Here is a 24,764-nt window from a genome sequence, read left to right on the forward strand (position 1 = left end):
AGATAAAGAAAACCATTAAAAACATTGCAAAAAGGAAATAAAATGAAGAGAGGACTATGTAGTGTTGATGACGGTTATCTTGCTTTGAGATGATCGTATCTGCAGACACCATGGGACTTCCAGTTGGAAGCTCCTGACAGTCTTTGGAAATGTAATTTTTTTTTTTAGCAAAACAGGTTTCTACTCATGCCGGCTAAAATATGTCAGACCATAATCTACATTATTTTCTGGTACCGTTAGAAATGGAGCTGAGCTTCTGTTTATGGGGCAGCGGAGGTGTGATGGTTTCACGAAGGCACTCATCCTCCTCCAGCTCTCTCAGTGGTTTACCGTCATTTTCGTCACGGGAGGGTGGTCTAGAACGTTTTACACAGGTTGCATAAATTCAGTTCTGTGTTATGTTTGCATAACTTGCATTAGATCTTCTAAAAAATTGCACATCATTTTTTCAAATTCAGCACTTACATCGAGTTTCTTGAACTGTACCTCGAATCGAACTCTGGCTTCTGAGGTGCCACTTCCATCTCATCAGAAGCCGTCACTTGTTTCTTGTGAAGATCGTCCGCCGGGTTGTCACGCGACGGCTTCAGGAAGACAAACATCCCTTCGTCTTCGTTCTCGTCCTTCTCATTCTTATTTCTTCTTTTATTCATCCCCATCTCTTCGTTCTCGTCCTTCTCATTCTTATTTCTTCTTTTATTCATCCCCATCTCTTTGTTCTCATCCTTCTCATTCTTATTTCTTCTTTTATTCATCCCCATCTCTTCGTTCTCGTCCTTCTCATTCTTATTTCTTCTTTTATTCATCCCCATCTCTTTGTTCTCATCCTTCTCATTCTTATTTCTTCTTTTATTCATCCCCATCTCTTTGTTCTCGTCCTTCTCATTCTTCTCATTTCTTCTTTTATTCATCCCCATTTTTTCCTTCTGGTCCTCCTCATTCTTCTCATTTCTTCTTTCATTCTCCCCCATTTCTTCGTTCTTGTCCTTCTCATTCTTCTCATTTCTTCTTTCATTCATCTCCATTTCTTCGTTCTTGTCCTTCTCATTCTTCTCATTTCTTCTTTCATTCATCCCCATTTCTTTGTTCTTCTCATTCTTCTCATTTCTTCTTTTATTCATCCCCATTTTTTCCTTCTTGTTCTTCTCATTCTGCTCATTTATTATTTTATTCATCCACATTTCTTCCATCTTGTCCTCCTCATTCTGCTCATTTCTTTCATTCATCCACATTTCTTCCATCTGGTCCTCCTCATTCTGTTTATTTCTTCTTTCATTCACCCCCATTTCTTCCTTCTGGTCTTTCTTATCTTTGTCATCTTTGTTCCTAACTGTTCTATCCTCCACCGGCTGAAAATAGTGAGGAAGGATCTCATCACAAGGGTCCGTCTGACTCTGCAATTTTTCCTTCCTCTTCCAGCTCCGGATCACGGAGTTGGGGATGTATCCATCAGGAGCGAACGGCCATCTCTCAGGCTTCATGTCCACATCAGGATTCTGGGACATGTTGTGATATTCAGCCCTCCATCAGCTCAGGCTTGTTTTACCCAACATGCACCTGTAACTGCACAGCACATGAATGTTAAAGAGGGACGTTTGATATTTTACGGAAACACTCATTTGCTTTCTTGTTGAGAGTACTGGCCAGCAGATAGCTTAGCTTATCATAGAGACCCAGCGTCCAAAGGCAGCTAACAAAATTTGCCTACCAGAATTTTTAAACATACAATATTTTGTTCATTTAACCTGAATTTAAAACTGAAGTGGAAAAAGGACACGTGGATTTACAGAGGTCAGAGGTTAAACTCTTGGCCAGAAAAAGCCAAGCAACCGTTTCCAGGTGTGTTTGTCTTCGTACTGAAGCTAAGTTAATGAGCTTTTGGCTCCAGCTCAAATAATCGAATGCTATATTTATATAAAATTATAATATACAGACACATTGTTTCTGACTCACCAAGATGAGTCTCTTGTATACGCTATGATTCACCGTTGTTCCTTTTAGCAACGACTTCCTGCAGGTTGCTGTAACCTGCTGTAGGCCGTCACTTCTACTGGGTTCAATTCAAATCTAAACATTCACGTTAGAATTTTCACCATTTCAAAGACTAACAGGGATTGAGTGGCTGAAATGGTAAAATTGTTTGGAAAAATAAATATCAAATATAGACACAATGATTGGGGTCCAAGCACATTGCAAGAAGAAGAAGACAAGAAGCACATGATAGGAAGTCACACAGACACACTGCATCACTGTTGACTAGTTGTACATGTCCACTAATGGATTTGAACCAGGAGCATTTGTATCTCCAGAGAGGTGACTTACAGACTGCGCAACTGGGGAGACGTGTTCACACAAACTAACTTGAGACATTACATGTGTAAAAACAAAAATCACATTGTTCTGATGATGTCAGGTGTACTGTGACGACAGCATGGTGGTGCAGTGGTCAATGGTGCTGCCTCACAGCGAAGAAGGTTGGGGAATAAAAGTTTTACTCAGTGCAAACTACAGGAAGATATTGACTATCACTGCAGACTTGTCGTTTTACCAACCAGAACCCCTTTTAAAACATGTGATATGTAGTATCTAAACAATGTCTGAGTCAATTTTAGTAGCATCTGACTAAATATTTGTTGAGTTATAGGTTGTAACCCAAAGGGTTTGTGCCCCGCCTGGGTCTCGGTTAGCACCTCAACTGGGGACGGAGATTTGTTGTGACGAGGATTCACTTCAACTACAGTCGAAGGTAAAAAGAGTTAAACAGTCTGTTTTCTGTTGGAAAAGCTGGATCACACCAGACTGCAGGTGCAGTTTCCCAGTGACTCTGCTTACAGGTGGGCAAGCTCAACCGGTAGAGATGCTACTACATCAAGATCAGGATTGACAGTTCAAATCCCACCTTGTTCTGTTCATAGTGCCAATTTATGTTTGACTAGAGACGGACAGACACCGCTTTCTTTAATTCCCTGGAAAGATTCAGACGCTCAGATGCTTTTTTTTCTTCAAGTGAGGAAATAAAATGATTAAAGTCCTCTTAATCGTATTGAAATCGAAGGAGTTAGAGGAGTTAGGCACAGGCCAATTGGTGGTGCATCTGTTTGCACTGTCGTTCCACAGTAAGAACAGCGAAGGTTTGAGCCCTGCCTGAGGCTCAGATCGAATCTCAACCAGGGAGGATGCCATTGATTTTAAATTGCCCATAGATAATGGGTGGATGGAGTTTGGGGAAATTCAAAATGTTTTTCTTACAGTACAAACTACAGGAAGATATTGAATATCACTGCAGACTCATTATACCAACCACAACCCCTTTTAAAACATGTGATATCTAGTATCCAAACAATGTCTGCGTCAATTTTAGTAGTGAATGAATATTTGTGGAGTTATAGGTTGCAGTGACCCAAAGTTTTGTCACCATGCAGTGGATGTCCTGAAAAAAAATTCAGCTCTGTCACCCATCGCTGTGATTCATTGTAATTTTATGACCTGTGGACTGTGAAATGGCTGGATATTAAAATTGGGATATAGCTCCTAGCAAATGCAGTGCAGTGGTTAACAGTCAGCTCTCAGCAGGAACACTCAGGGTTTGTGTCCCACGTGGTGCTCAATAAGAACCTCAGCTTGATTCTGGCTGACGATAACGGGTTGATGATGTTTGAAGAAGCTTCAAAACTGGAGAACTTTTGGTTGTCGACATTTAAAACGACATTCTATAAGTCCAAATGTTGGTGAGAAAACTCTGAAAAACTTCAGATGTCTTTGGATCATTAGTTAAACATGCTTTACTGAAAATGTGATGCAGGATAAAAAAAAACCTTCATTTAGGATGTAGAACTTTATTTGATTTGAACTCTTACAGTCGGTGCAAACCAAAACGGATAAACAGGAACTTTGTGCACCCGTTGTTTTGTAATGTTATTGCTATGGAAAAAAAAAAAATGATGCTTTTTATTTCACGTTCCAACATGTTTCAACAACACAACAAAACAACAAATGAACACTGTCACCACAAATCATAGACAGATCTCACTTCCTCCCCCGTGCCCACAGAGTACTCCAAAAATATGAAAATATTACAGCTGCTTTTAAAGGACAGCTTTTTCTTTATAAACTCCGTACTTAACAGATAAACAAAGTAAATTCAAAACTGAAATACATTTCACTCACACTCTGTCTTAAATTACAAGTCAACCAACATATTTTCATTTCAAGAGAAGTAAGTTTAAATTAATTGCTGTACACATTTGGTGATATGTTCAGACAATAAATAATAAAAACAAGAACACCATGGATTCTTCCTCTGCATTTCCATCACATGGCTCTCCTCTTCTGGAGTTTGACGATACAAATGAATGTCTCTCTTTCGACAGAACACAATTCGTTTCTCTCTAATCAAAAATACTGCATGTTCCACCAATACGTTGATGTGAGGAAAATTATATTTAATCCAAGACAAACAACCCACTCACATTTCCGTGGGAGCCGAGTGTTTCTTTAGATCTCTTTCTTTTGTTTCCCACACTGGTAATGTCCACCTCCCTGTGTCAACAAAGGATCTCCAGCTGCTGAACAGTAAGACATTTGTACTGGACCCAACAGAATCACTGGTGACGGTTTGCAGGTCAAAGAAACACTCAAGATAGTTTGTCTGATGTTTTTCTGCTGACTGAAGCATTAAATCAAGCACTGTGTTTTCCAAGAAGATCGTTGTCTCATCAATGAATCTGAAAATGAGGATCCTAAAAGGTAGACGCTACCCAGGGACAGATTTCCAAAATGGCCTGATGCCATTTACAACAAATTGTTACACAGGACACACGAAGACTTCATGTTCCCCACAACGACTGCTGCAGGGTAAAAAAAAGCTTTGGGAGAGAAGCGCTGCTGCAGCGCTGAACCGAGCAGTGTTGGCAGAACAGAACAATGCTGCTTGTGAACGCAGCCTTGACCTGAAACTACTGAGGATTTGGTGGGAGGAGGTGAGGAGATGCTTTGCAAGTTTGAAAACGAGCATCGTGTTTCAGATCAAACCTTGTTCCTCATTCTGCGGGTCAGAATTTGATTTTAAAGCTGCTCTGGTGGTGAAACATTATTGTTTGAAAACCCTTGGGAATGACTGATAGTTTGTTTCTGTTCGGTAACTGTTAGATGTTAGATCAGATGTTGACCAAGCACTCGGTTCAAACAGGGATTTTATAAATGCTCTGATGAGATCGGCCTGATGAAGAGGTGGAAACATGCAACTTCTTCATAAAGTACAGTACGTGTGTGTGATGCTGCAGCTGTGAGCGGGCAGTCGGCCCATCAGGAGACGTCGCCTCAGCTCCAAGAGGCACAACATCACAGTCGCTCGATGGACGGGACAGTTTTCAAAAGCTGCACATACAGTTATACGTGTATGTTAAATGCAGTCAACACCTGAGGTACGGAGCGGAAAGTCTTGCATGCTGTTAAGAATGACGATCTTTTTTGCTTTGTAACATTTGAAAGAAAGGCCAACAAATAAATAGAAAGAAAACTGGAAGACTTCTTTTTTTCTTTTCAAAATATGATTATTTACAGCTACTCTGAACCTTTGAACAACATTATGACAAACGCACACTAAAACTGCTGCTGGACCAGAATCAAGAAGCTTCTGTATGATTGTCAAGAGTACAGGTTGTGCTGTTATAGTTGCGGCTGCTTCAATTTAACACACGCGAGATGAATTGAAGGAGAAACTGGCTGTTACCGGCTGTGCTGCATTGCAGGGCCACGTTGTGTGGTGAGCATCAGGACAGTCCCTGAAGAAGAGCTGAAGCCACTGCTGACATGTTTTTCCTCAGCTACTGAAGAGCAGGACAAAGGATGCCATTTTTTTTGTTTTTAAACAGTCAATCCAGTCTGTTGTCATTGTAAACAGGGGCCCTGTGGTTCAGTGCTGCTCAGACCTGTGCAGGAAAGCAGTTCTGGTAATGACAAATCCTCCACAGTCTCATGAAAGTTTGTGAAACGTGCATAAAGTCCAACGCAAATCACACAGTGAAAGTAATAAAGTAACTTCTATCACATAAAACTGGCGGATGAATTAACGGCTGAGACAACTTTTCCATTAGCACCTTAAACTTAGTGAGGCACAAACAGCCATGTCGTCAAATCAAAACTGTTTATCCTCTCCTAAAGGCACAAGTTCATGTAGCACGTCATCAGGTTCCCATTGCTATTGGAAATAAGCTCAGAGTACATGTTAATGTTGGCATTTTTAACATGAAATATTTTGCGTGTTAAAATTCAAACATGCCAAATGACACATGAAAAACCAAATGGTTGATCACATGCTAATGCTAATTTTACTGTATCAACTTATACGTTTGAACATGTTCAAATGTACAGTTTTAACACAAAAAAAACATTTTAACGTACTTTTCATGCTCAAACTCTAAAATCGTTGCTCACTATCTGGCGCACTAGTTTCAGTGTCACATTTTTTTTTTAATTTTTTTTTTTTACAGGTGACACCAGTGATTTAACAAAACTAGAATTTACTGGTTATTAAAGTGAACCAGTAACGAGGGGTAGGAGGGTGTTAATGTTAAGATCAGCAAACATTAGCTAGTAAACTAGCTTTTGCTGCCTTTAACGTTCTAGTTTAAACATTTAGGGAACGTAAACTATTCAGTTCAGTGAAAAAACTTAAATGAGCTTTACTGACGCATTAAAAATACAACCTGAGTCTGTTCAGCTGAAAGCGACGCTATTTAAACTCTACTTCCACCAATGTGCTTCCCGTAGCATTACTTCACCAATTCAGTCCTTCTTACTTCATAATAATACATTCATGTTGGAAAAAAACACTGCGTCTTACAATCTTCATGCTCATTTTACAAAATTTCCTGAGACTGATCAAACGTGAGGCAGAGAGCTCCCGCACACAGTCAGCTGACGCCCGGCCACGCTGCCCAAACCAACTTCTCCCCACACAAAATAAGAATATGAAGACATCTGAGTGGATGTTTTGATAAGTCACTGTTGAACCGGTCACGGAGGGATGCAGTCCGTTCACCGGCTGCGACTCGGCTCCTCATCTTCAGGCGGGAAGCTGAAGCCGTCCCTGCTGACACAGCGGCCACTGAGGAGGCTGGGGGGTGGGGTGGGTGTGGGGGGTGGGGTGTCTGTGGGAGTACAGTATGATCAGGTCGGGGGGGGGGGGGTTCAGACCAGGCCGATGTCATTCTTGCATAAGTGTCTCCCTCCAGTCGAAGGTGTGGTTTGGTCCATGTGTTAGGGGGAGGATGGGAGGGTCCACTAACTGCCACACCCCCGTATCTCCCTGCTCCTCGCAGGAGCAGAAGCCCAGGTAGGGGATCTGAGGACAGAGCAGAGGAACCACAAGTGTGAGTTTCGAAATGAAATTCACGGAAATGACAAAATGCTTTGTGGCTGTTTTCTCTATTTAACCCTGCTGTAATTATCTGCACGATGCAGCACTGCATGCTGGGAGCTCAGTGGATATTGTGCTCTTTGCAATCATCTTGCGGTACAGACAATAACATTAGTTCATTAATACAAAAATTCTGTAGTAATGATAAAACATGCATATGCACTTATGCTGGATGCAGTCACGATGGGAATATATTAAGGCCTCACACTGTGGAAGTACAGAAGGAAATTCTACTGTAAATATAAAGTACGTGTTAAAATATGATCTGATGTATCATTCAATTAAAAAATATTCTCTTATCGAGTCATTTTAGGCAGAATTGAGTCCTTTCATAATTATTTTTCTCAGTAAAGGTGAAAAAAGAAAAGAAAAGAAAAATAATATTTGACACCGTTTTCAAAGCAAACTCACTTAAAATCGACTTTATACTAACTCATAATAATCATACCTCTGTTGTCCCATAGTTTTTCCTGTTTTACAGCATCTAATTTCAGTCACATTTTTTTAACAAGCTGATTTAACTTGAAAATATTTCAAAATATTCCGACTGCACTGCAAAGTAAAGAAATCTAGACTTAAACACAGATCCCTGTAAGAAAGAGCTTCTTTTTTTTTTTTTCCATCAAGCTGCCCAAAACTTATCATTGATTCAAATCAGCCCTTCCAGCACAACACAACAATAACGCTGCTCACACATTAATATATCAAAAATAATACTATAATACCAATAACAGATTTAAAGGGGCCATTTTAGCTAATACTATTTTGAATGCATGATTTTTAAAAAGTGAACCACGAAGGCAAAGGGACCGATAAAAACACACGTTAAAAACAATGTCACAAAGAGCAAATGTTCCTTTTGGTTGAATGTGTTGGGGTGCGTCTGCCTGTGGATGGTGCTGAAGCTGAAAGCCACTTAACAGCAGCCGCCTTATTGAGGGTTATTGATCTCAATGCATCAAAACTAGACGGAAGACCGGCTAATGAAGAAGCAGCCGTCCTCGGAGCCTCTCAGCTTATTACTGAGAGCACTCTGTATTCAACTCTACGGCTCTCAGGTCTCATCCTGCACTCAGCCGCTCAACTCTAACCTGACGTATTCTTCATTTCTACAAACTTTTCTAATACATATTTCCCGGATGAGGGAGAACCGTGTTTCACATCACAAGGCTTACATGAATGAAAAATTTAGTTTTGCTTGAGAACATGCAGACGTGTAAAGTGTTCCTGATTTACATGAGCACCCATGAGGGGGGCAACTTTTCCATAGAGTGAAGTATATAAGTATATACTGTGTATATATATATATATATATATATATATATATATATATATATATATATATATATATATATATATATATGCCGTTTGTGTTTAATTGGCCCTCGTATCATCAATTTGAGTATCGTGATGATATTGCATCGAGGGGCCTCTGCTGATTCCCTACGGAAAAGTTTCCACTGCTTTGAGTGCATCACTCCACTGGTTTGGATTCCTCACACCTCTGGAGTTTTACGTGTACACTCCCATGTTTTCACACATTCAACATGGAAAGAGGAAAACCAGATGAAATCAATGAAGGATGGGATAGAAGAAAAAAAATAAAATAAACAGATGGATGAGATCTGAAATGATACGCAGCGAACGGACCTTTCGGACGACTTGGATGAAGTCCTTGGCGCTCTGCGGGCCGCGGCCCTGCAGCTGGCGTGTGCAGGCCTCTAAGGAAGACGCGTGGGCTACAATCAGCACGTTGTTTCCTACAGAGGGTGTGAACCCGAGGCAGGATGCAACATCAGCAGTGGACAAACAAACCACCACGTAAAACAATGAGGTAAAAGTTAAAAAGAAGAAAAGCCCAACAGCTTTCGTCTCTCTTACCAGTGTTTTTGCAGTCTGCCAGGATGTCTTTGGTCACTTGATAGCTCCGACTCATGTAGTTCTCGTAGGACTCAGACACAGTGAGCTTGCTGACTGGGATCAGAGGTCTGGATCCACACAAATGTCAATCATTAAACAAACAGTACAGTAAAATCTGTGTTGCAGTGAGATTAGGAAGTTTGCAGAGTGCCTTTGAGGGGAGGCATTTGTTCGGAGCGCACTGTGGTGCATCGAGTGTGTGCATATACATATGCAAATACACATCAACACATACACGACACTTACACTAAAGATGGCAAAGAGGAGATGCATACAAAAGAAAAAGGACCTGGAAGACATGAGTCAGTGAATCGGTTTCCTGGTTAATCAGTAAGCAGTTAACAAAGTTACGTTCAGTGAAGCCAGGTGACGTTTCAACTACGAAAACGTTAAACCTACAGAGGGAATTTTACAAATAAATCAAAGTATGTTACAGAATGAGTTCACATAATTATGATTAAACCGGTCACTGCCTGATGTATTTCACAGCTGTTAAATCTGGTGTCTGGTGAGACACTCTGGCGAGATGATTTCATACTGAGCACGCTCAAAGAGCAGAGTACCGACAACTTTCTAATTGTGACCAGATGGATAAAATTGGGTTGAAACAAGTCATTTTGAAGGGGTTGTGATGCCTTGTATTTCATTTATTCACTGATTTGCAGCCACAACAGTAGTGACAGAGCAGGTAAGGGAGGAGGCGAGGACATGAGCTTGGTTTGTGTAATTACTCTCACTGACAGAAGGGGGAGACAAATGTTCCAGCAGGTTTACGTATTTTACAAGATAGTATTTAACACTCAGTATTCTTGAGCCAATAATACAAATAACATTTACAATAGGTGGAATCAGAGCACATAAATCATGAATAATGGAAAGGCGACCACAGTTTTTACTTCCATTAGCACTTAACAAATTGAAACCACGACACATTTCACTCAAACCGTCTCAAATGCACCGTTTTGATTTTGTACAAAAACATTTAGGGATGATTTTGTTAAAGTAGCCGAGATGTTTAGCAGCAGATGACGAACACGTTTATGTTAGTAATCCCTCAAATGCCGTGCAGCTGACGGCACAATGTGCGTTTTGCGTCACCTGTAAGTTGTGTCCACGCTGAAGTGGGCTGCAGCCAGGTCGGTGGGAGGAATCCACGCAGGCATGGAGCTCCCACACACCCACTTGGTCCATTCGAAAAGGCCCGGTTCCACTCGCACCTTCAGCTTAGCATCCTGCTGCAGACCTGTTCACACCGACACCGCTGATCAGACAACTACAAAAATCACTACGACCCACTTCGTGTCACTGAGAACGTCTCGGTGTGACGACGGCCTGCTCACCTTTCAGGATGTTCTGTGCCGTCTGAACACATCGCAGGGAGGGAGAGCAGTACACAAAGTCCATCACCGTGTTGCTCTCTAAGAGGGCCTCCCCTGGAAAAGCAGCACATCTTTAACACGCCGTCACGTCACAAACACACCGCCAGTCCTGTAACACTGCTGCTGTTCCACATGGTGCACGTCCCTCAGGACACTCACATTACATTAGTACACTTACTTTGTGTACTACTTGAATTTTGACAGGGGAGTGTTGTCTGCACTCACTGGAAATAACCGTGAACATTTGAATGCATCACCTGCCAACATATCTGGTGGTTTTCATTATTTTACCCAGAAGTTAACGTGTTTTCGTGCCCTCTGTTTAACGCCTGCGACAAACGTACTGACGGCTTCTCGACAGTGTGAACAGGCACTCAGAAAAGTGAGTGTCAGCGTGTTAGCATGTGATTCGGAGCGCAGCAGCGGTGTTGTCCATCACTCGGGTCTCCGCTGCGGACGTACCTATGAGTCGAGCCTGAGTGGATCCAAACACAGTGATAGGGGCGTCCATGTCGTAGTCCCTCTGCCCCCCCCACAGAGGCAGACTGGGAGGCATGTTCAGGTTGGAGCGTACGTATCTACCTGCAGCACAACAAACGCACGGTGAAATGTATGGAAAGTTCTTGGTGTATATAAATGTATATATTGGTGAATTTGATTTCAGTCTGAGCCTACAGTTTTGTCTGTCTTTGTCCAGTTAACATGTGCACGTGCTCACCTTTACTATCTGAGCAGAGGGAGAGCCAGTGTTTTCCAAAGACCACGTCCATCCTCTCACCATGCCGGCACACAAAAAGCGTCCGCTTGGGCTGTCGAGAGTGACCGCCGCTGATCCGCAGGACCTGCTGCACATCAGGGAATTACAGCGCTTTCTGAACACACGTGAGATTCTTATAGGGTTTTATATATATATATATATATATTTTTTTTTTTTTTTTTTTTTTTTTTTAATGATATAGTCATATGCAAAATTCTGCAGACCGTTACAGTCCTAAAAACCAACGTACCTGCATGGGGTGACAGATGAGACTGAGGGTGGGCGTGTCTCCAGGACTCGTGTTGTCGGGGCGTCGGCTGTCCAGCAGTCCGTCAAACATCCCTCGGTCCTTACTGGTCTTGTCGCTGGGCCCGCAGCTGAAGAACGAGTGGGAGCTGTTGTGAATCAGGAGGACACATGTCAGACAGGCACTACAAATCACAGTCTTATTTGTCTACAGCTGCTCTATGAAGTATTTTGGCATCGACCAAAAAAGTTCATGTTCATCCTGAAGGAGTTATCACTGAAAGTTAATATGGGAGAGCTTTAATATCAACTCTATCAACTCAAAAAAAATACATTCTGAGAAGTTAACTTGTCTGGGAAAAATGCCACTATTATGTTGTTTGATGTTGGAAATCCTTCGCTTGCATAATTCAATTAAAAAATAATGGTATACAGAACCATGAAAGAGATGAAAAGTGGGCTTGTGTATGGTAAACTGTGTGAAAAATGTAATTTAAATACAGTGTGTGATGGTGAATGACATAATTTGTTGTATGTTGACTGAATATAAAAATATTCCTCATAATCCATAGGCTTCCTCCGCTCATCATCTACTAAGTACATTTGGATATTTCTTGTTTACAAGAGCAAATACTGACGTGGTGGTAAATGCGGGATGATCCCAGGGGGACCCAAATGCCAGATGGACTTCATATTTGTTGGGTTTACATAATCTGATTAACTGAAAGTGTCATAAATTTCCACCAGTGAATATCAACTACGTCAGAACCTCCATCCTCTGTCAAAACTGAACTGACCTGAACTGTTTAAGTTCATACAAAGTTATGTTTTACTTAATTACTTCAATTTCTTTATGTTTCAGGTAACGAACATATGGAAAACTGACCGCACGGAATTATTAACTTATCACAACAAACCTACAACAATCAACTACTGTTTTCATTATTATTTTCTTTAATATTAATGATAATAACAATTGGTTATTTAGCGTATGAAATGTTAGACAACAACATATTAGCACATTTAAATTGATTTTGTTGTCAGGCCAAAAGCCCAAAGATAATGAGTTTATTATTATATTAAACCAGGGAAACTAGCAAATATATATATATATATATATATATAATGAGAAGCTGGTAACACAAGATTTGTTTAATATTTTGGCTTTAAAAATGACTCAAACATTAAGTCACACATCAAAATTGTTGCCAATTCAAAAAAATGTCAGACAACTACTTCATTAATCCTCTCAACATTTCAGCTGTGCTGTGTGTGGTTTCTGGATGCTTCATGTATAATGGGCGTCAGTTGGGGTCCAACATTAGTCCCACCATGCTGAGCTGGCACTTTACAAAAGGTTAATGGGTCACACTGGGAACATCCTTCGTAATATAATGGTAATGTGTGCAGCATTAGTACAGCTATAGAACAAAAGGTATTGGACACATTAGGAAATAACAGAAAATAGTGTTTCAGATATAGACCGAATGCCACGTAATACTCTTTCAGTGCAAATTGTCTGTTTTGCTTGTATTTTTACTGCCATTTAAAAAAAGTTTTCATCCATTTAATTTGTTTGGGTAATGAAAGCCATATGTTGTGCCTGTGTGAGGTTCTGCACTCACCCATGGAAGACCCAGGTGTCCGACTCATCCGCCAGGCTGACGTAGTTCTCAGGCAGCAGGCCGGACAGCCCCGTGGCCAGCGAGGTCCCGTACACCCAGCCCTCACTGGTGCTGCTCTGATCCACCGGGGACATGAAGACAAAATCCCCCGGAACCAGCTCCAGCTCGTCGTCGTTCTGGGGGATGTAGGGGTACATGACCCGCAGGGTCTGCACATGTCACGCACACGGTTAGCGGCTAGGATGTAGAACAGACTGTCACATGTCAGCGTGTTTACATGCTGTTGGTTGATAGCGACATGTGATCTTGAAACATCCATTGTTAGTATGAATATTTACTGAATATGAATATTAGGTCGTCAACCACTTCACCAATCTTCAAAAGCCGTTTAAAAACCTATTTATTTTCACTGGCCTATACGCTTTGACCTCTACTGGGTACTTTTGTGTGATTTGTATTAGCTCGTCTTGATTTTGATGTTACTTGTTTTTATTGATCAAGTCTGTTCGAATGCACGATTGTTTGTCTATGTGCAGCACTTTGGTCAACCTTTGTTGTGTTTTAAATGTGCTATACAAATAAATTTGGACCTAACTTGACTTTGAATATGAGCTCACCTCATGGTTAGCGAAACGAATGTCCCGGGAGAACAGAACGGCCAGCCAATCACAGCCAAGCTTGACTTCAATGCCCTTGGCCAGTTTCTCCAGCGAGGGGAGGTGGTCGGTGGGGAAGTTGTAGGCCAGTGTGACATGGAGCTGCTTCTTGTGAGGCTCCACGTGGACCTCTGGATGGGAGAGAAGACGTAAAAATCAGGCAGGGACTGTTTTTTTAGAAAGCAGACAATCTGCACTGGTTGTTACAAAAGTAAAAATGATTTCAAATCGAGCCTGTGCAGTGAGGTCACACTGCACAAAGCATCAGAGAGAAACCTACATCGCTCACACTGGATGTGGACACGCTCTAAATCTGTGCCTCGACCACGAAGCAGGAATATGACAGAGCATTAGCGCTGACACCAGGCCTCTAATCTGACTTGGCACTTCGCTGCCTGAAATACTGTTTGGCAGTCGCTCTAATTTTTTGCCTGTGTTTAAAAACACAGTGACAGCGACAGATTGAGCGAGCACTTTAATAACCCAACATGAACGCCATCTGCACCAATGAAACGACTGTCACTGCTGGAAAAACAATGCCGGTCACGATGCGTTACACGGCGAACATCCTGAGCCGACACTGACATGCTGCAAAAACACCACTTGATGAAGACTGATGGTGAAAGATGGGAGACGAGCAAGCCAGGATCTTTCAACATGATCCACGCCCGGGCCATTGCGGGTACGATGTGCGACACTTATCCCTCACGCCTGGCCTTCCTACCTGCCTTCCTGGTGGCCTCGGTGGCAAAGTCGGCCGCAAACTGCTTGAGCACATCGGCCACCTGCTCCTCCACGAAGAGGCCGATGAAGTTGGAGGATGTGTAGAGCTCCAGAGGCAGCGGGCTGGGAAACCGACCCCGCCACTGCTGCACAGAGGCCTGCAGGGCCTCACAGAGGGCTTCCACTTTGTGGTCCGCACACTAAGTTCAAGAGATAAGAGTCGGTTGTCATGACGTTGGATTGTTGTTTAAATATGATGAGAGCGACACACATTTTTAGACAGTTCATAGCGCTCCACTCGCTTCCTCACACAAACAAATGTATTCTAAATTGTATTTAAGGTACCTTGCGGAAGATTGAGGATTGGAAATGGGCTGTTTTGTTTGTAAAGTGTTGCGCACAAAGTGGCACATGCATGCGTGCAGGTATCTGGGCGACGTGATGCACAGTCCTGTTTTCCACACTGAGAGTTAGTGGCAGTAACGTGCACTGAAATGTGGCAATATGTCAATAAATACAAGAATGAAGAAGATTTCAGCAGTATTTTAGAAATGGCCAAATGATTTATGAGAAAGGATGTCATTTCAGCACATCTCTTCATCAAGGATGCACACACAAAGTGAACAAAACAACAAACCTCCACAGAGCATCTTTAAAGATCGACTCACATTGACTCCTGGTTGCTTAAATGCTGCAGGTTCAGCTAGAAATAACTGTATTCATGCCAACTGCGTGGATTTAAGATAGAATATTAAATGGATTATCATTGATATAATGTCATTTAAAATATCTCGGCATCAGCAACATTTTTATAATGAGATATGCGATTTAAGTTTAGCATAAAGGAGACTGCATATGAACGTGTTTAATGTGCTGGATCCGACTTGGGACAGTTGCTGTTGTGTCTTTTACATAAATTGTCTCTGGTTGTTATACAGACATGAGACCGCACATCACATTTATGTAATGAGCTGCATGTCAGAAAGAGTCCTTACACACAAGAATGGAAAAAAAAAAAAAAAAAGAGATTCATACATCAAGAATTCAACTGATATTTACTTTGTGTGGCGCACGACCGTACAACCTCAGATGAATTCTTAATTTAAGCCATCCTCCTCCATAAAGGTTCATTTGGAGTTCAGTTTAACTCACCATAAAGAACTGGCAGAGAGTGATATGGGGGAAAATGTTGTGGGCTTTGTTTTTGCCACAAGTGACCCGGCTCTGCTGCCAGAAGTGGGAGAGCTGGTTCTGTAGGGGCCCGCTGGGCCGCAGGTAGAGGACGAACTCCCTGGGCAGCGGGTCATCCAGAAACGGATCGTCCACATGGGAAAACAGCCTGCGTGACAGATGGAAGAGTCTCACGCCGCGCTGTCGGGATAACCTTTGTTTTTACGTTTGTGTTTAGGTTATGTGGCACAGTTTTTCAAGAAATAACTGGTGGCACAAACAAAACCCTAGAAGAAGAAGTGGGTAAGTACACAGTTCTGAATGCAAATGACTCCGGCGGTACGAACGGCTCACTGTGGGAGCCCTACAGCTTCTTTTCTAACTGGAACATTTCCTGTTTTGAGCTGAGATTCTGGGACAGAAAACTTTCCTCCCCGCCTGCTGTACCGTTGCTCTCGCCTGCAGCACAGATTTTTAATGAATAAAATCCTTGGCCTTCATTCAACATTTCGAGGGATGTTATTTGTGCTTCAATCGTTTGTGGGAGTCGGTGTTGCCAAATACCTTCACATAAAGACTTTTTCATTCATACGGGGCACTACAGCGCCAAACACTGTACTTCATGGAGTACCTTAAGGTTCTGTGCTTGGCCTGTTTTATATCATATTTACATAAACAATTTAGCAGCTAATGTGTTTGGAATTAATACTCACTGTTCTGCAGATGTTTTGTATAGCAGTAGATTTTTGTTTCTTTAAAGTTGCACTTCATAAACTACTACTGCTTTTTATCATTTTTAGTCAAAGCTCGCTGAACTCAAACTAATGGTAAATGCAGAAAGATATATTTTCACATTTTTTTCAAGGAGGCTCATGGATGCATATTCTTAGTTATTACCACTGACTGTATATAAAAGTGGACGTAACTTCCAGGTCTGAAAAATGAGGCTGGAAGTGCCTTAAACTGCAATACCACCGAGTGCCACTAGAGGTTGGCTCCAAAAAGCCTCCATAGGCCGAGATGGAAAAGAAAGACTTTTCTGCTCGAATCACTTGGAATAGTCTGTCAACTCAAACCAGTTCAAATGGATGAATATAATATCTCTGGCAGAATTATTATGACACTAATGTAAACTACTCAGTATTTACTTGTGTACTAGTCCGACACTTTTAGCCTTCATTTTGTATAATTATCATTGTTTGTAGTTTCATCTGTTATCTGATTTTGTATTGTTTTGTTTTATATGTCGACATTTTGAACAAGTCCATCTATCAAATGAGGTTTCCAACATCAACATTACGGGGGCTTATCTGGCTAAATAGAGGAAAAAAACAAGAACAACAATAATATATATTAATTAATAGAATATTATTTAAGGTTTTGGCATTACAGTTGCATTGTTTTTCACGAGAGAGAAAATCACTAACATCCGAACTTCAGTTAAATTCAGTGTTTGACTAAATCAAAATCAAGATCAAGAAGTCCTGAAACCTGCATCTTTTTACATACTGTCATCCCGTTGTACAGCAGAGGGCAGTGTGACACATTTCCTTCCCTGACTTGTGATGTGTGTATGTGAATGTACAGTGTATACATTTGTTGAAAACTTACCAGTCACATGCTGCTTGAACGCTCCGACCTCCAGTTGACACCACAGCTTTGATTCTGTAAAACAGCACAAGGCATACAGTTTAAAAAAAACAACAACAATCTAATTACATCTTCAACAAGTTAGTCATGTGTACTCGGAAAAGTGTGCAGTCAGAGTTTGTGACGAGTGAAGACGGTAAAACCCGGAGAAACATCTTCTCTTCGACTTCTGCCTGTGAGCAAGTTAAACGAACTCTCGTTAGTGTGCTGAAGAACTTTGTGGCTGCAGATGGTTAATGTTGGAAGTGAAAGAGCTCGGCATCCACACACCTTTGTGGAAACTCTGACTCTGCAAACAGATGCACGAGAGCGCTTTGAAAGAGAAAGGAAATAATATGGAAAAGTTGAGAGTTGTTAACAGAACAGAAATGCCACTGGAGCTGGGTACAAACAATGTCAGTGGAAAAAGAAAACGGGGGGAATTATTCAACTTTTCCTGGTTTGATGGCTGAAGTGAAAATATAAATATAAATAAACAGCAATTCAGCAACTGTCGACTCAGAAACGTCAACATGTCGGATGGAAATATAGTTTTTCCCCCTTGCTAGTTTGTACATTTGGCAGCGGTGGGAATTAAAATTTCCATTATTTCACTAAAAAAATTATTAACAAAAACAACCAACTTTTATTGTCAGACATTTTTACTTAAATATGTTCAAACTGATTTGTTTAACATCACTTAATTTGAATTTCTTTTTTTTCACATTTGTATGAGTACAACCAACACATCAGGCACCGATGATTAGAGAATTACTTTTTTCCTTTTGTAAGAATATTTAGGAAATATATGTGATCTCTAAAGGTGCATTAACTGATTTTAAAAAACAGCGATTACATTCACATCACCACCTGGTAAAGCTGGTCGGCTGAAAGTGTTCGCATGTTTCTTATTTAAACTTTCAGCAGAACATTAGCTACTAATGAGAGGTGCTATAAGTTCTCTCTCTTCACCAGCCAGCTGCTAACTTTATCTACCTGATGTTTGGTGTTGGGCAGGTAGCGAAGCCTGGATTTATCGTAAAGATAAGGTTGATAAGACTCTGAGTTTAAACCAAGTGGCTATGCACTGTGAGATCATCCTCTGATTTTTGAACTGCTGTTTTGAAGCCTCCTCTCTGGAATTTTTGGTTGACGCCATCTTGGTGTTTTTGTTGACCATATTTAGATGAAATGTGGAGGAGTGAGGGGCGGAGAACATGAGAAGACCATACGTGCCTATAACAACTATACCAGCATCCTGACTGCACCCCACCCCTGTCAATCAAACCCGGCATGCCCCCAAACATCCCTTTCTTTGAGGCCTAATATCTAATTAATGATGGAATTATTTTCAGAAGGACCATCACAACACTGATCAGAAGGAGCGACTTTAGTGAATGGCACCATAGTGACTTGTGGAAGAAATTAATTGACTGTATATTTCATGAGAGAAGTTGGAGCTTTTTGAATGGAAGTCTGTTGAAGCCATGGGGATGTTTGGAACCAGACCCTAATGGCCCTCAGTGGTATTGCACTTTAGGGGGTTTCCAATTGGTTTCCCTTTTCAGACTTGTAGACTAAGTCCATTTTAAAACACAGTCTGTGGTTTAAACCTTCAAAGTTGCAGCCACAAAACAATTAGCTTAAAGATGCAGTATTTAAACTGTCAATAGAGCTGAGAGATCACTGTCTGCAGGTTTGTCACTACAAAAGGCACCTTTCAAACTGTATATATTCATATGATTCATTTTTTAAATAAAAACATGGGTGAGAGCAGCTTTAATCTCAGAAATAACTCTTGAACAATTCACTTAATTCTGTCATTATTTGGTGAGTTTAACCTGCGTACGAGCTTGGATAATTTTGGCCGGCTTCGAACTGACTTTGTCTTAAAATATTTAGGCTTGTCAGAGTGTGAATGGTTCAGATGTAATTACTAATATTAAATTTGATTCTAATCCACCTGACACACCTAAGTGTACAATCATTAATGAATGCTGTAATACCACTGAGTAACTGGGAAAGGCAACTCAATGATTCAACATTCGGAGCGGTTGAATGACTTGAGGGATGATGATGTCATTTTTGTTCAGTGGACATTTACATTTGTTACATTTACAGTGCGGTGATAATAATATATATTTTTTGTCACTCAGTTTTATTTTCCAATAAAAACCCACAACGCATTTAAACAGGATACTTTTTTGATCATTCTTTCCACTCCCACTGTTTGCCCTGAAAGGTTGACGTGTACCAGTGAGTAATTGTGCATTTTATGTCACGCCAGGACATAAAGACAAAATGTGAGCAAAGCACACACAAGACATACTAAGTCGGGTGTGTGTGTGTGTGTGTGTGTGTGTGTGTGTGTGTGTGTGTGTGTGTGTGTGGGAGGGGGGCAGAACAATTTGGATTACAAGTGAGAGGAAGCGTCAGTTCCTCGTAAGACCCTTCAAAGCAGCATGTTTGTGTAGGCCCGACATTCACATCAGCTTCTTTCACATTAAGTGTGAACAAACCACAGAGGGGTAACTCCTCTCAACCATAACGAGGAACTCCACGTCACTCATAAGAGTTATTCATCCATTTAGAGGCTCTTATGGCATCACTGTGTTTCCTGCGTGTTTGTTCTGTGTTTTCCTGGCTGAATAACTTCTACGTTTTACAGTCAGAAGCAAAGAAAGAAAACCAGGTTCCAGCTGATGGTGAGGACAGATGTCTTAGCTTTTGTCTCTCCAAGGCAGTTCAACAAGTTTTCATTCGCTGGGATGTGTGAGGCATTATCGGAGATTAAAGACGCGTTTAAATGAAAGAAACAGAGAGAACAGGGGATTGGCCCGCTCACGCCTCCCTCGTCTCAGCAGCACCTGGAGGTTTGCCTGATAAGCAGGACGAGCAGCAGATGAGATTATTCACATCAGAGCCGCACAATCTAATTAAGCAGCACTCAGGAGATAAGAACTTGTACATGCAAACGTGGTTTTCGTCTCTGGAGAGCGAGCAGCTTCCTCAGCACAGCATGACATGTTACTCCTGTGGGATGTCCCCCCCCGGCCCGGGCGGAGGTGTGTGTTGGCACTGTGTTTCATTATTACGGGTCTTCAGAGGTGGCTGACAATATTGTTGAATGAAAAAAATCAGAAGATTTGCTTCTGTTATGTTCCAGTATTATGAATTTATCATTTTAACCAGTGACTATTTTAAACATCATTGGACATTTTTTTTTCCGCAGCAACTATCCAGGACAAAAGTTTATATTGTCAGGTGGCCAAATATACGACTCCAAAATCATGCTAATTTTCTCTGCTGATTTTAGCGAAAATGTTTGAAACCTTATTTAAGAACTGGGACAGTGGTGTGTTTTCAGCTTGTTTTTGAGACATTTTGCACCCTTTTGGCAAAAAACACTATTAATTGTTAACTATGACTGCAGCTTTAAAGGTCAAATCAGTACATTTGAAATAACTTTGAAATGCAAAAATAAATAATATAATAATCACACTCTATATAGCAAAATAAACATTTTAATTTAGAATACAGGTCTTTATGGCAGCTGTTTTTACAGATGTTGTTATTTGGAACATTTAATAGAATGTGTAGAACTAGCGGGTTTGTGTTTGCAATATATAGTTCATGGCAAATAATAGCTTTGAACTTGTATTTTTAATCTTAAAAATACATTTTAACGTGTTATTAACAGTGTCTCTCCAATATGGGCATTTTAAACCAGTTATGACATTGTTGAACTTAAGCTGTTGTTGATTCAAATCTTGTGAACTTTATTCTTGTCAGGTTGAATCAGACTTGGAAACTTGATGAAGAGCATCACGGGACACTGCAATGACTCCTTTCACAGTGTTCTGCTTAACAGGGCTTTTTACCACTTTGAGTTGAGTCAGTCTGTTGAAAGTGATCGTACTGTATGCATCGCATGCTTTTTTTTTTTTGACGCCATATGTACAGTCGGAAGTCGAACCAACACTCTACCAGAGAGGAATAAAAAGCACTAAGCTATTTTCAGGCAGCGCAGTCAGTAAAGCAGCAGCTCTGACCACAGCAGGGACAGTCAGATGCATCGGAGTCAGGCTCTCTGTGGTTTTATGGAGCTCCTGTGTGCCACAGGTGCAGACCTATGAAGCAACTGCACATGTGTGTGTGTGTGTGTGTGAATCACCGAGAGGGAGGAGAGAGCAGTGTCTGAAGGAAGCGGTTTGAGAAAGGGCCTTCGACTACTTCACCGTATACCCCCACACACCAACAGTCAATCAGGGAGGACGTAAAAAGTAAGCGTTGCCACCTGGGTTTCATTTGGTGTTTAATGACGACACGATATCTGACCAAAACATATCGGGCTTTCACAACGATGTGGAAAGAAGAAGTGAATCCTGTGAGACGTTTGACATTTAATTTGTCCCCGTGTTCGACTATGTGAGTCTCACTTCTTGTAGAAACTCAAATTAAACTCTGTGTATGTTAGAAATTATGAAATAAAGTCACCCACATTGACGTCAGTGAAAATGACCTCTGACCTATGACCACAGTCCTGCCTTTATAAGTCGGTTTTTCCGCTTCCTTGTTTGTTATGACGAATACGCAGCTCAGAGCTGCTGCATCAGAAGTGACTTCAAGAACTGAATTTGAGACACTGATGAGCATAAATCTGCCACATTTTAATTTGACTAAATGTTCAATGTGAATCTGATTTTGATATCCCAACAGATGACTCACTAAACCCCTAAATGAGACTTCGGTAATCGGAGCAATTCTCAGCATTATTGAAGGTGGCTTCTGTTTGAATGGAAACACTGGATCTGAGATCAAAATGACACCGTTGGTCGGACAAACACCACAACTTCCTGTCTGATTCAAATTAAAAGCTCGCCAGTCTGTCGACGAAAACAAACGTGTTTCAGCCTCCTGTATCTACGATCTAACTGTGAACGCCGCTATGTGAACTGAGAGGTAAACAGAGGGTGTTGCGTTATGGCGAAGTTCTTTCTTCATGACTGCAACACTGCTACCGCTTCTTCCAGCCGAATGACACGAAAAGCCTTCGTTTCAAATATGGGGTTATGTAAACATAAAGCTTTCACTGTGCAGTGTTTCTCTAATGAGTAGAAGCCGGTCCTGAGTTTTCGGCTAACGTTGGCAGCTCTATTGTGTTCGGGGATGTTTGCACTCCAGCAACCTCAGTCAATTTGGTTTTGCGTCCATTGAGTCCTCTTCCTCCTCCTCGAGGGGGGAGGTTGGGCGGCCTCGGGTTTACCAGGCTGTAGCTGCAGGTTGAGCGTCTCAGCTGCCCGCTGCTCTGTGTGTGGGCGCGTGTGTGTGTGTGTGTGTGTGTGTGTGTGTGTGTGTGTGTGTGTGTGTGTGTTCACTGCTCACGGATGGGTTAAAATGCAGAGGCAGTGTTCCTGTGCGTAAAACCTACTGTACGTAACATTCTGGCAATTAAAATAATGCTCCTTTCTTAAAGCAAATATTCTTGCAAAATATAAGTAAAAAATACAGACAATAAATCTAATCTTAAATTTGTATCACCGTTTCCAGTATAATTATAGTGTATAACGAGCTTTTGTTTCTTTGTCTCCATGTCTACTTCATTTATATTGATCAACTGGAGCCCAGATGGATCAAATGAGCACTTAGCTGCAAAAGTTTAGAAGAAAAAAAAAGGTGGAGACAGACAGGTAACAAAACAGCTACGAGCCCTTTGAATCAACAAATAATTACACAATTGCTGGAATAATGATCATATTGAGTATTTAATCTCATAATGATACGCTGTAAGACTGTCGCCACCCACGTTCACAACACGCAAATTTGAGGCTATTACCACAAAGGCTGTTGAGTCAACTCATAACACCATCGGAAGATATTCTTAGGAATAAATATGCCGACAAATTGCACCAACTGTCATCCTAAAGCTCAGGGGCTTCACCAAATTACAAAAATATTGTACAGAAGCCGAAAGTACAATGCAGTACTTTTGGCTTCTGTACAATATTTTTGTAATTTGGTCTGTGCACAAGTGGCTGTATTTACAAGACAAACGTGTGCAGTCATCCAGGAAGTCAATAGCACGACTTTCCTGCAGACCTGCGTCAGTGTGACTCCACTTTGAGAAACACGAGCAGCGCGGCCAAAAAGTATCGCTGGACGAGAGGAACAGTTGTTCTCTAACACTCCAACAAATTCTTGAGACTTCTGCTCAATGAACAGATGAGTCATCGCTGGGTGGCTGGCGAGGCTGCTGTTATGTCTGGGGAAGATAAAAACACCGCATTCCACGTTAAGACCCTTTGCATGTGGTGGCAGGGTGTCTCGGTTTGAGGAGGCTGCTCTGCGTCATATGACCTTCAGAGTCCGAGTGTGCAACATGACCGCCAGAGAACCTCTGCATCGGAATGGCGGAAGAATCCAGATCCAAACTCAAAACTAAAAGTAAACAAACGTCCCCGAGCTGAAGTGGATTTATAACGAGCCAAAATTCCTCCACAGCGCTGAGCAAGTGTCCCCGTTACTGCGCTAAATGTGGTGTAACCGGTTAGTGAACCTAAATAAGGCCTTCTCACGCAAGGCTTTTTAGTATATTGTATTCCATGTTTAAATAAAAGTGAATCAATCTTCTCTACTGGTGGTTATAATGTAAATACGGAAAAGCAGGATGGGCAATTTTTAGCAAGTAGTAAAATGGTTATCGTGATGGATTAAAGGAGCATTCCTGTGACTATTTCAGTTTAATAAAGTTAGGAGGCTCAGGTAGATGGGTTTTAAAAATTAAACTCTGATGAACATGAAAGCAGCTGAAGCAGAGATATTCTGATGTTCACTCCTTTTTATGGGCCAATCTCCAAAAATCTGGGTTCTACAATTCCCATAATGCAACTCTATGCCAAGAGCTTGTGTGATTGGTTTTCTGTCAAATATTGAGTCTTAAGCAGGGTTTAGATATTTGTGAGTCTGATAAGATGGTGTCAGGTAATAAGAGACTCGTAAATATTTTTGCCGAGATGTATCGTTAATCATTTGCTTCACCATGTTCGGTCTACTTGTCAGAACATCAGGAGGCGGCATCAGTTCTTTCAATGGCACAATGGTACATGACGCAGGTTTAAACCATCAATTATTGTACCAGTCTCTTTCAATGGGATAATATTTGTGTTTAAACTCAGGATTAAGCCTGATTTAAGACAGCCGTGATCATTTTTTTCTCTGACTTATGAAAGCTTGGTGCCC

The 24,764-nt window shown here is 41.3% G+C and overlaps 1 protein-coding gene across 2 annotated transcripts in view; it reads right to left on the bottom strand.

Moving 5' to 3' along the window:
- Positions 1–3,820: 3,820 nt before the first annotated feature.
- The window catches only part of LOC138196970 (ubiquitin-associated and SH3 domain-containing protein B-like), a 48,059-nt gene continuing 27,115 nt past the window's right edge, over positions 3,821–24,764 (bottom strand). The window contains exons 2-14 of one of the 2 annotated variants that reach the window (XM_069147375.1): positions 17,508–17,561; positions 15,879–16,065; positions 14,728–14,926; positions 13,965–14,134; positions 13,348–13,556; positions 11,727–11,871; positions 11,438–11,561; positions 11,182–11,301; positions 10,681–10,773; positions 10,439–10,583; positions 9,302–9,408; positions 9,071–9,180; positions 3,821–7,345 (exon numbers count right to left, since the gene is read on the bottom strand). In XM_069147375.1, the coding sequence (XP_069003476.1) occupies positions 7,208–7,345; positions 9,071–9,180; positions 9,302–9,408; positions 10,439–10,583; positions 10,681–10,773; positions 11,182–11,301; positions 11,438–11,561; positions 11,727–11,871; positions 13,348–13,556; positions 13,965–14,134; positions 14,728–14,926; positions 15,879–16,065; positions 17,508–17,561 (1,801 nt within the window). In that variant the 3' untranslated portion in view covers positions 3,821–7,207. Of the gene's footprint in view, positions 7,346–9,070; positions 9,181–9,301; positions 9,409–10,438; positions 10,584–10,680; positions 10,774–11,181; positions 11,302–11,437; positions 11,565–11,726; positions 11,872–13,347; positions 13,557–13,964; positions 14,135–14,727; positions 14,927–15,878; positions 16,066–17,507; positions 17,562–24,764 lie in introns of both variants that reach the window. The other variant, XM_069147374.1, reaches the window with a different exon arrangement.

Source organism: Embiotoca jacksoni, unplaced genomic scaffold, assembly GCF_022577435.1.
Source record: "Embiotoca jacksoni isolate LCO1_2020_lvr unplaced genomic scaffold, fEmbJac1.0.p SCAF_14, whole genome shotgun sequence".
In the NCBI taxonomy this organism is placed as follows: Eukaryota; Metazoa; Chordata; class Actinopteri; family Embiotocidae; genus Embiotoca; species Embiotoca jacksoni.